General features: G+C 33.1%; 3 protein-coding genes across 3 annotated transcripts; 2 read left to right on the plus strand and 1 right to left on the minus strand.

Moving 5' to 3' along the window:
• On the plus strand, positions 1 to 2,043 carry l(2)k14505 (ATP synthase mitochondrial F1 complex assembly factor 2 homolog l(2)k14505). The gene is made up of 6 exons (XM_077430109.1): positions 1 to 142; positions 217 to 410; positions 504 to 614; positions 754 to 934; positions 1,622 to 1,737; positions 1,841 to 2,043. The coding sequence occupies exons 1-6, from the start codon at positions 67 to 69 to the stop codon at positions 1,976 to 1,978; spliced, it is 816 nt and encodes a 271-aa protein (XP_077286235.1). The 5' UTR covers positions 1 to 66; the 3' UTR covers positions 1,979 to 2,043.
• Positions 2,044 to 2,072: 29 nt separating this feature from the next.
• mTTF (mitochondrial transcription termination factor) lies at positions 2,073 to 5,263 on the minus strand. The gene is made up of 6 exons (XM_077428891.1): positions 4,816 to 5,263; positions 4,544 to 4,722; positions 4,364 to 4,460; positions 4,135 to 4,288; positions 2,597 to 2,747; positions 2,073 to 2,494 (listed from the first exon to the last, which is right to left on the minus strand). Exons 1-6 carry the CDS (start codon positions 5,138 to 5,140, stop codon positions 2,213 to 2,215), a joined length of 1,188 nt encoding a protein of 395 aa, XP_077285017.1. The 5' UTR covers positions 5,141 to 5,263; the 3' UTR covers positions 2,073 to 2,212.
• A 1,706-nt stretch (positions 5,264 to 6,969) lies between these two features.
• On the plus strand, positions 6,970 to 10,590 carry ergic53 (lectin, mannose binding protein ergic53). The gene is made up of 12 exons (XM_077428786.1): positions 6,970 to 7,319; positions 8,112 to 8,266; positions 8,347 to 8,519; positions 8,591 to 8,706; positions 8,842 to 9,012; positions 9,098 to 9,207; positions 9,281 to 9,409; positions 9,571 to 9,702; positions 9,780 to 9,865; positions 9,932 to 10,099; positions 10,165 to 10,281; positions 10,360 to 10,590. The coding sequence occupies exons 1-12, from the start codon at positions 7,166 to 7,168 to the stop codon at positions 10,394 to 10,396; spliced, it is 1,548 nt and encodes a 515-aa protein (XP_077284912.1). The 5' UTR covers positions 6,970 to 7,165; the 3' UTR covers positions 10,397 to 10,590.
• The last annotated feature ends 101 nt before the right edge of the window (positions 10,591 to 10,691 follow it).

Genomic DNA, 10,691 nt, shown 5'->3' on the forward strand with positions numbered 1-10,691 from the left:
TTGAATAACTTCCTGTATTCGAATTTGACATATTCGATTGATAACCTCAAACTGTCAAATTGTACGATGTTCAAGTGGGGGCGCACGGCGTCACTGTGGGGGCGAAGTCTCGCTTGCAAATACACGAGTTATGCCAACTATGGTGATTATCAATTGACCATATTGTAAAGTTTCTTAATTAATTCACACTTATGGTATATTGTTTGAAAATTTCAGCCACAACGAAGAAATTTTTCAAAAACACCGGCATAATTTATAGCGATGGAAGATATGAAATTACATTAGATCAACGCAAACTTAAAACTCCATCTGGTAGGCCGTTCTATGTCGAAAGCGAACCCCTCGCCCTCGCAATTTCGGAAGAATGGGATTCGCAGAGGGATACAGTTCAACGGAGCTCCATGCATCTGGTGAATAAGTCTCACTGAATTGATATTTGGAAATGCAAAAATAAAAATTATGAATTTTTAATAAAAATGTATTGTAATATTTCTCTGTTATAGACATCATTGTGCAGTACGGCATTAGATAACCCGAATCATTTAACTAAGTTTGATCTTGCAAACTACTTAATTAATTATCTCACTACAGATACTTTGCTATTTCAATCACACGTAAGTTTATGTTTTGGTAGGCTTATATTTTTCATTACATTGTATATTAAATGAATATTGTCGGTCGCTTAAAGTTATGTAACATAAGATGTATGTATTTGTCTTTAATAATTTACTTAATTGATTAATTGCGCTGCAGGATGATGATGCTCTCTATGAAATGCAACAGAAAGAATGGGATCCTATTATACAATGGTTCTGTGACCGTTTTGCAGTTAATATGAAAAAAGTTAGGGGATTTGACGCTCCGACAATTGATTCAAACACTAAAAGCATTTTAACCAGGCATCTTTTGTCATATGATTTTGCAGCAGTACATGGTTATTTAAATTTTTTATTTATATACATTTTATCGACGTTTTTCATCCAGTCTTTTATTATTTAATTATTAAGAGGGCTGTACACCCAAAACCTTAATTATGTTGCCGTTCCTTTCTTCGATATATACATATATTGAGTGAATGCGACAATATATATCATCAATATATATATTGAGTGAATGCGACAATTGCGCTTCGGCCAGATAATACGTATTTTAAATCGACAAAATCGAGGTTTCGTATTCTCCAATTTTCTCCAACGAAACTGGACCAATTTTTAAAAAAATTTCATCATCGGTATGAGAAAGATATTTTCTATGCAACTGTGCGTGTATTTTTTTTTAAATCGACCGTTAAATAAGCACGCTGGACTCTTTTCGTGGGTGTAAATAAGAGACAATTTTATATGTTTGGCAGCTCCTAGCTCCTTTAAAAAACAACTAATCAAAAAAATAAAAGCACAGATGCATGCCAATGGTATCCATAGCATATTAAAAAATAATTTCTCTAGTACCATAATTGAGGAAGGGAGAAGTGTAATACGTTTGTATGGACAAGACGCTGGTGTCCAGCCCTCTTAACATAAGTTTAATTTCCTATATTTTGAGTCAAATTATCTAATGATGTCTATAACTTTAATATTCCATACAGCGATTATTTATATTCATTTGTATTTATCATTTCAAGGTTATACTTTTGGTGTGGATACATTAAAATCCGTCATTTTAATGTTAGCTGCTGTTGAAAGGCAGATCACTGCTGAAAGAGCGGTGTATTTATCAAGATTAGAAGAAGAATTTCAGGTTATTATTTACATACTTGATGTTTAGTTATAAATTTATATATATATATACATATGTGAGTTTTTGTGTAAATATTGTATTAAATGGCATTATTTTCTTTTAGTGTGGATATTGGGGTAGAGTAGAATGGTCTCATGATCTGAGTCAACAAGATTTGCAATCAAGGCTTTCAGCAGCTATGTTAATTATCCATTTTCAGTCATCAAACATTAAGAAGCAATCAAAAGGTATCAGTGTGTAAAAATGTTGATATTACAAAATATATTTATTTTATAGATTAAAAATAAAAAAATGTTATTAAATATGAAAAAATATTGTTTTTTTTTTATTATTTTAAAATATTGGTGTTTGTGTATATTTAATATTTTCTTAAATCTAAAAAAAAACATTAAAAATTTGATTTAAATATATTATATGTAAAATATAGCAATCTCGTTTTACATTACAGCAATAAGAACTTGATTTTTTTTCACGTTTAGTTATTCAATTTACCACTTTTAAGGGAATCCATTGATTGTTCAAGTAATTTTTTATCTATTTTAGAATTCTGTCTTTCCAATGTCGAGATATAAAACTCGAATTGCCTTTTAGATAAACATAAAATGTTCAGTGATTTAGGTTTTATTCCGAATACGGACTTCAAAATTTCAAGTCTCTTCTTTAAGGTTTTTAATGAATGAGACAGAACTCGCGGTACATATATTATATTACTTGCTGTGTATCCTTCAGCAAAAAAGAAGTCTACGACGCTTTCGATCTGTAAACAAAAAAATCTTTCATTGCATTTGTAAAAATGAAACACTTATTTTAAAGTTACAAAAATGATATAATTAATAAAGTTGTTAAGAAAGAAAATTGCCTTCGAAACTCGGACATTAACAATAGCTGGAATTTTATAAGACATTTCATTTATGGTGTATGCAGGACATTGCAACCGATTTGCTAAATAATTCATGTTTGTTTCATTTTCTCCAAGCAATCGTTTTGTTTCTACCGTAATATCTATTGACCTGAAATGACACACGTTTCAAAAAAGCTGTATCAGTGATTATCCTATTTTTAATGCACATGCATATGTATATGCCTCCTAATATGACAATGGTTTAAACTTTCAAGTCAAAAAATAGTTTAATTATTTAACTTCGTTAAATTTTATGAATATTTGAATATTTAATACAGTAGAACCTCGATTATCCGGATTGTTAACCGTTTGCCCGCGGCCGTCTTCTATGGAAGCTTTGCGCGGCAAGTCTGTAGCGCGGCTGTCTTCTATAGAATTTCTAAACTTTGCATGGGATTTTGAGCCTTATTTCAACTGTTTTAAGGTTCAAAATTGGTTGAATATATTACTGAGAGTTGAATGCCATCTATTCAATTTGCTTAAAATAAATATATACCAATCAAAATTAGTTTTTTGTGGAACCATACTGAAACCTCGTTTATGTGACGTCACGTCTATTGAACAATGGCGACGATACGTCTTAATTGTATGAAGAATGATTATTTGACAATTAAGCCAAAACTACGAGATAACAAAACTACATAAATGTATTTTATTGTTTAAAATAATACTTTATGTGTTAATTAACATATCTGGTTACTTGAGTAAATATTAAAATCTGTATTTAAGGTCGAAAACTCGATTGCCAAATTCGCGAAAAAGGTGCCGTGTACAGGGCTTGTTCGCCATATTTATTGCCATGGTCAAAGGGTTAAAAACAAACACAAATTTTACTGCTTTGAAAAGCATAACATAAAAATTCGACAATAAGACGGAGAAATCAGTCAGTTGTCTTCAAAATTCAATACTCAAAGGACGTTTGTTTCTTGAAAATTTGATTGTGATTTAAATATGTATTTTTAATATTACCAATATGGAAAAGAAAACGTGTTTTATTATCATTAAAAGACAAATTAGATATAATCAATGTTTTAAAAAGCGGCGTCTTCGGACGTTTTTTGTCAAATAAATATGGTGTTGGAACGTCAACGACCTCGGATATAAAAAAACAAAGTGAAAAAACTATGAAGTTGACTGATTCTTTAATGTCAGAAGATGGAAGCTCAGAGCGTAAGGTTATGAAAAGATCAGGAAATGAAGTCGAAGAGTGTATTTTTATGCGGTTCGTTCAAAGACAATCGTCTGGACAGCCAATATCTGATCCATTATTGTGTGGAACAGCTAACTTTAAGCAAAAATCCATAATTGAATTTCTTAATAAAGAATAATTTAATATTGATCTTCATGTTATTATATATGTATGTAAACGTAGACAAATAAAAATTATTCATACTGAATGATAATCGAGGTTCTACTGTATAAAATATTTAATATAATTAAAATATATACTTGCAAAACCACTGTCATATTAAAATAATATTTTAATTGATATTTACCTTTCGAGTACTTTGTTTGTACATTTCACCACCCATGGCTTCATATTCAATCTACCACATTTATGAAATAGTTCTAACCTTTGTTTAGTTAATTCTGGATTATATCGTAAAACCCATAAATCGTTTACCACATATTCAGAATTAATGTTGTAATCTGATTTGTAACAATTTTTTTTTATAATTATACATACGACAAAATATTAGATTAATATATGAAATTAAATCTCACCCAATAACAATTGTAAATTTTTTTGAAGAGTTTCAAATGGAATTGTATAAATGAAAATTCGTTTTGGCAATTGATTGGCTAATTTTCGAGGTTCAATCTAGTAATGAAAATTCATATTTATTTCATTTGAATCGTAAAATTAAATTTCGTCAAACTTTCATTAAGTCAAAAATAATTTACCTGTAATTTTTCACTTAAATAATATAATCTATTACCATGTGGTATTTGTAATGCTTCATTTTTAATATGATTATACACTCGTACTAAAGATTTTTCTTCTAATGACAAAAAGGGAAGTCCGTCATTCATATCTACAAAATGCATTTTTGATAATGTGGCAAGTTTCCTCATAAGAAGATCTGAAATGTTAAAAATATATTTTACAAAGCCTTGGTTATCGGTATCGGAATTGGTTTAAATCATTATTTATTATTTAATTTTTTGAGACACACCTGTGTTCAGCAACCACATATCTCTGTTGATTAATTGCACACTGATACTATATGTTGCACACAATTTTAATACTGATTGAATTTTTTGAATGTGGTAATTTAGAATATGCTTATTTGAATCTATTATTGATTCACACAATTCAGTATTCAAGTCTAAATGTATTGATAATTCCTTTATAATTGCAATTCTTTTAGAAGTGTCATTGGCGTTATTTCTTATGATGATATTATTATGATTGAATTTAGATGAAAAAACTACATTTTTCATATAAAAATTACAAAGATTACGACATGTGTTATACATTTTAAATTGGCGAGTTAACATGTTTAATTACAATCCATTGATTATTTAGAATGTGATAAACTTAATAACATAACCTATAAGTTTTGTGACAGTTCATGTCAGTGTCACCAACCCTATTGGTTAAGTGCTGTGTTTTAATCGATTGAAGCCTTCACTATATTATAAATATGTACTTATTTTCGAGTATGTTACTCGAGTGGGTAAAAATTTTGTGAATTTCAATCTAAAATGAAAAATTTAACTTTTTCTAAAAATGTTGTATCCACAATTGAATTTACCGTAAATTGGATTGCAATTTACCGTCAAATTTCATAAACCAGTAAACGGTAAATGATTTTTCCTACTTCGGTATACTGGTAAATGAAAAAAAAAAATCGTAGGAAAGCTGGTAAATGGATTATTTCGCAAATTGTGATCGTGCGCACGACAATCGTTGCCACAAAAATTGCGAATGCGGAATATTTAGCACTCGAGTTCTCGTTAGTACAATATTTCGCGTGTTCAATTGATAGAGTTTTTGGGTGCCAAATGTTCCGTGATCGAGATTTTAGTGGCGTGCGCGAGATTGCTTTTTTTGCGGAATAATCACCGAACTGTATGGGGGTTCCTTTTCCTAAAAACGTTAACCTAGATTGAATTAAAAATAAATCTTATGTGAATAATGTCATATAAAAGCATTAAAGTAAATTCGTAATAAAAAAACTATTTATTTTTATTTTACCCAACAATATTTATTTATTTAACGTTTGAACCATTTGAAAGTTGGATCATAATTTTATTGAAACAATTGTCTGATCACATTTATTAACATTTGGTTGGTCTGAGCTGCCAGTGAATTCATCAATTTGAAATTGCCACATTTAATACTGAAAATAAACAAATTCCAGACTACCCAATCTACAATATGCCATTTGCATTGATTTTTACTGTGATGCAAAGTTTCACCGAGGGTATGATGTTGTGGCGGCTCGCTATACGACATGGTCGAGTTTGGTCACCTTCCTACGAGTGGGGACCAACTCGGCTGTGTTCAGAGTAGCTACCTCACTCTGCCTTCAGCTATCATAAATAAAGCACGTGCATGAACATGCCAGTCGTCTCATTCGTTCATCCCCCATAACGTTAACGATCTTGCCGAGAGACTTGATATAGTTCGTGGTAAATTTACACTTAAACGTACACTTAACGAAGTGAGAGCTATTGATTGGTCATAAGTAGAGGTAGGATAACCAAGGTGCCGTTTACTGTTCAAATGTTGTAAATACATTGTTAAAGGTTTGCCGAACCTTTTTTTATAAAGGATTTACAACAATTGAACAATGAGCGGCACCTTGGCTATTCTACCTCTTGTCATAACTATAAGGCCTCATTGGATGTTGAGCGCTCCTTGCTAATAGGCATTGAACGATGAGCGCCAGCCACTCACTAGTCGACGAGCAACGATTTAGTACCTACATGTAGGTCTAAATTGAAAACTTTAGTTTTGCATAGCGAACAAACAAAAAAAACTCATCTGTATATGGCGCGAAAAAAAAGAAATAGTCAATGAATTGTATTCAGATGAAGAAGTAATTTTTTGACAGTTGTATTTGGGGTTCGGTGATTACTAGTCAAATGTGAACCGGTCACAGGACAACCGGTCGCTCTAGATCGGTCACACGTGATCACCCGTCACACTAAAACTGGTCACACCCTAAAATCAGTCAACCAGTTTTAGGGTGTGACCAGTTTTCTCGTGACCAGTTTTAGTGTCCGATCTAGAGCGACCGGTTGTCCTGTGACTAGTTCACATATGACTAGTAGTCCGTTTACCGTATTTGGGCATGAATCGAATTGTTACGAGCATGGTCGTGTTTAGGGCAGAGTTTACGCTCTGAGATACACGTCACACGTCACAGGTCCGAGCCCACAGCGGCTGCAGCTTCGGTTGCGGTTGCGGTCGCGATTGCAGTTGCAGTTGCAGTTGCAGCAGTGGCGTGAATAAGACTGAAACAACGGGTAGAGAGTAGAGAGGAGTGCAATAGCAGGTGCAGGTGTGGGTGCAACATGCAGCTGTGGTGTTTGGCCCTGTTGTGCTTCGTGTGGGTGGCGCTGGTGAGAGCGCAGCCGCCGCAGCGTCGCTTCGAATACAAATACTCATTCAAACCCCCGTATCTTGCACAAAGGGATGGCTCCATTCCCTTCTGGGAGTATGGCGGAAGTGAGTTCCTTTCATCTCTTTTCATTCTGAAGCTTTTCCCTCGTATGCATATACATATACACGTCGCTCTTTTGACACGTCGTCTGCCAGCTGCTAGTGTTGCCAGCGCGTGGCCTAGACAGAGACGGAACGCGCCAACTGCTGTGCGAGGAAGCGAGACGCAATCATATGTAAACGTCAACGAGCCGGTCAAGCGCGCACGTGCGTCAGCTTGACTTTTGGCGCCAATACTAATTTTGAATTTAAACATTTAATTATGATATTTTAAATAGACTCGATTCTCACTATGAATTGTTTCATCCGAGTTGACCGTGATAAATACTACAAAATAAAACATATTTATAAATGACAATTTTTTCATAAACTCGATTGTTATAAGAAATTGGACGCGTTTTTAAAAACACACTTTTGAAAAGTCTGAAATTATCACAAAAAAATTTTACTTTCTAAATAAGAATGTTTTGTTGAATTTGGTAAGTTGAGTAAGTCAATTTATCGTTATCATATTAGTTTTAGTCATAGATTTACTTTTTCAATCTTATCAGTATGTTTATAAAATCCCATAATATAACATACGTATACAATTGTGCTACTTTAGAATCGGACTTATAAATTTATCAATTGTTCGATTGTATTACCTGCAAAAAAATGGTTGGTATTAAATTTTATCTACACTCGCTATAAATTCGTTAAATTATCGATTATTTATACAACTTGGCGATAAATCAATACAATCTCACCAAAAAACAACGTATCACTCACTATAATAATTTATATTTTGATGAATTTCAGATGCCATCGCGTCTTCTGAAAACGTGCGCCTTGCACCATCGATGAGAAGTCAAAAAGGTGCGATATGGACCAAACAAACAGTCAATTTCCAATGGTGGGAAGTAGATGTTATGTTCAGAGTATCTGGACGTGGCCGCATAGGTGCCGATGGTTTGGTATATACCACTTGTCGTTTATGAATTTACATTCAATTCATTCCAGACAGGTTTTTATGAATAAATTTCCACGGTTTTAGGCCTTCTGGTATACTCGCGATAAAGGCGCATATGATGGAGACGTTTTTGGCTCATCAGATGGCTGGTACGGTTTGGGTGTGATTTTGGATTCATTCGATAATGATAATAAGCATAATAATCCATATATCATGGCAGTTGTAAACGACGGAACGAGAAAGTTCGACCATCAAAAGTATGTATTGTATTAAGTTTTTTTTTTGTAGTTTTTTGATTTTTATTTAAATTTCGTGTAACCTTTTTTAGTGATGGATCAACTCAGCTCCTATCCGGTTGTTTGAGAGATTTTAGAAATAAACCATTCCCGACTAGAGTGCGTGTGGAATATTATCAAAATACGCTCACAGTACTCTTCCATAACGGTGAGTAATACATATTTTAAAGAATTTTACATAAAATTAAGTTTATATTTAGCAAATGTTTAAAATATGAGCCTCAGACTAATTGCACAATGCTAAAATTTAATTATTCATGTTATGTGTATTGTTCATTTTCAGGCATGACAAACAACGAGGCCGACTTTGAAATGTGCTTCCGTTCCGAAGGCGTTATTCTTCCACCCAATGGATACTTTGGCGTATCGGCAGCTACCGGTGGATTGGCTGATGATCATGATGTAATTCACTTTTTGACTTCTTCGCTACACGTCCCTGGAACTGCTCAAGCTCGTAAGTACCTTTATTTTTTTTTCCACTGCACTCGATTGCTTAATTTTTTTTATAGATTTAATTTAAACTTAATGTAATTGTTTAGCATCACATATTACCCAAGAAGATCAGACGAAATTAAGTCAGGAATATCAAGATTATCAAAAGAAATTGGAGCAACAAAAGGAAGATTATAGAAAAGAACATCCTGATGAGGTGTTTATAGTGTTACATTTTAAAATAGTTATATTGTTATGGTTTTTATTAATTCATATTTTATTTGTTCCAGACCCGAGACAAAGAATCAGAGTTTGAAGATTGGTTTGAAACTGATTATCAACGTGAATTGAAACAAGTTTTTCAGGGACAGTCGAGCATTATAGGAATTGTAAAAGATGTAGACAAGAAAATTGATGAGGTAATAAATACCATTAGTTACCAGCAGTTTTAATGAGTATGCAAAATTTGTCTTTCCAATTTTCAAGGCTGTGGCAACGGAACGCGTTTAGCTTGATTTTAATCGTTTCGAAAGAAAATGCTTAGATACACAATTCTCACTGAACTATTTTATTATTATAGATTTTAGGAAAGCAAGTGAATTCATTGAGCGTTTTAAGCACAGTGTATCAAATGCAGCAAAGTCAATGCGCTCTACAAGGTCAACCTCAAGTACAACAAGTAGGACAAGCTCCACCTCAGCCATTACCCCAAGTATGTTTGTTTTCTAACTTGTGATATGAATAACTATAAAATGAATAAATAAATTGTAATTATTTGTTGTATTATAGATGGGCGCAATGCCGATACAAAGACACGAAGTGGAAGGACTGTTGTCGAGTCAAAGTTTGAGCATATCCGGATTAAATGAACTCAAGTTAGTACAGTCTCACACTGATTTTATCACTGTCGGTTGTGTGCTGAATGTTTCTCTCGTTTTCAGGACATACACTTTGGACGTTTCGAGAAAAGCTGATGCGATTTTACAGGCCCAAGCTCGAGCACCTACAGCTCAAGTCCAATCAGTGGGCTATGAGCCTCAAGCTGCCATCAACGAATTGCGAGACGGTGTCAACACTTTGAAACAGAACCTGGCTGCTCTCGGACAAAGGTACTTTCTTTCTATTTAAATACGGCATATTATTTGATTATTAATACATTATTATCGTTTTATAGGTTGGCTTCTCAACAAGCACAAGTATCGTGCCCTGATGCTAAATGCGTTTCATTGGGAATGGTCGCTCTCATGCTCGCTGTACAACTTGTGATTATGTTCGCTTACAGTTTATATAAGTATGCTTCTGTTCGATTGATTTGATTTAAATAGTTCCTTCAATTTCGTTTTAATGATTCATTTTTAATTCATCTTAGGGAGAAGAAAGAATCACAAGCAAAGAAATTCTACTAAGGTTGCAGTAGTGTTGCTCAATTTAGAAAATATATTGAAATGAGAACTTGACAGTGCATACTGTGTGACATGTTAGTTGTTTTTCTTGTGAAGATGACATTGTTTTTATTGATCTTGTTTTTCTTGGGAAAAGTTTATCAAATTATTATTAATATATATATATATTCCATCAGCGGCATTGTACATATGTTTATTTTTTATAGACATATACCGTAACAGTTTAAATTCTCCAACGAACATTTGGTACCGTAATACATTTTGTACATATCACCGCATCATCGTTATTTAAGTTTTA

Source organism: Arctopsyche grandis, chromosome 4 (assembly GCF_051622035.1).
Source record: "Arctopsyche grandis isolate Sample6627 chromosome 4, ASM5162203v2, whole genome shotgun sequence".
Classification (NCBI taxonomy): Eukaryota; Metazoa; Arthropoda; class Insecta; order Trichoptera; family Hydropsychidae; genus Arctopsyche; species Arctopsyche grandis.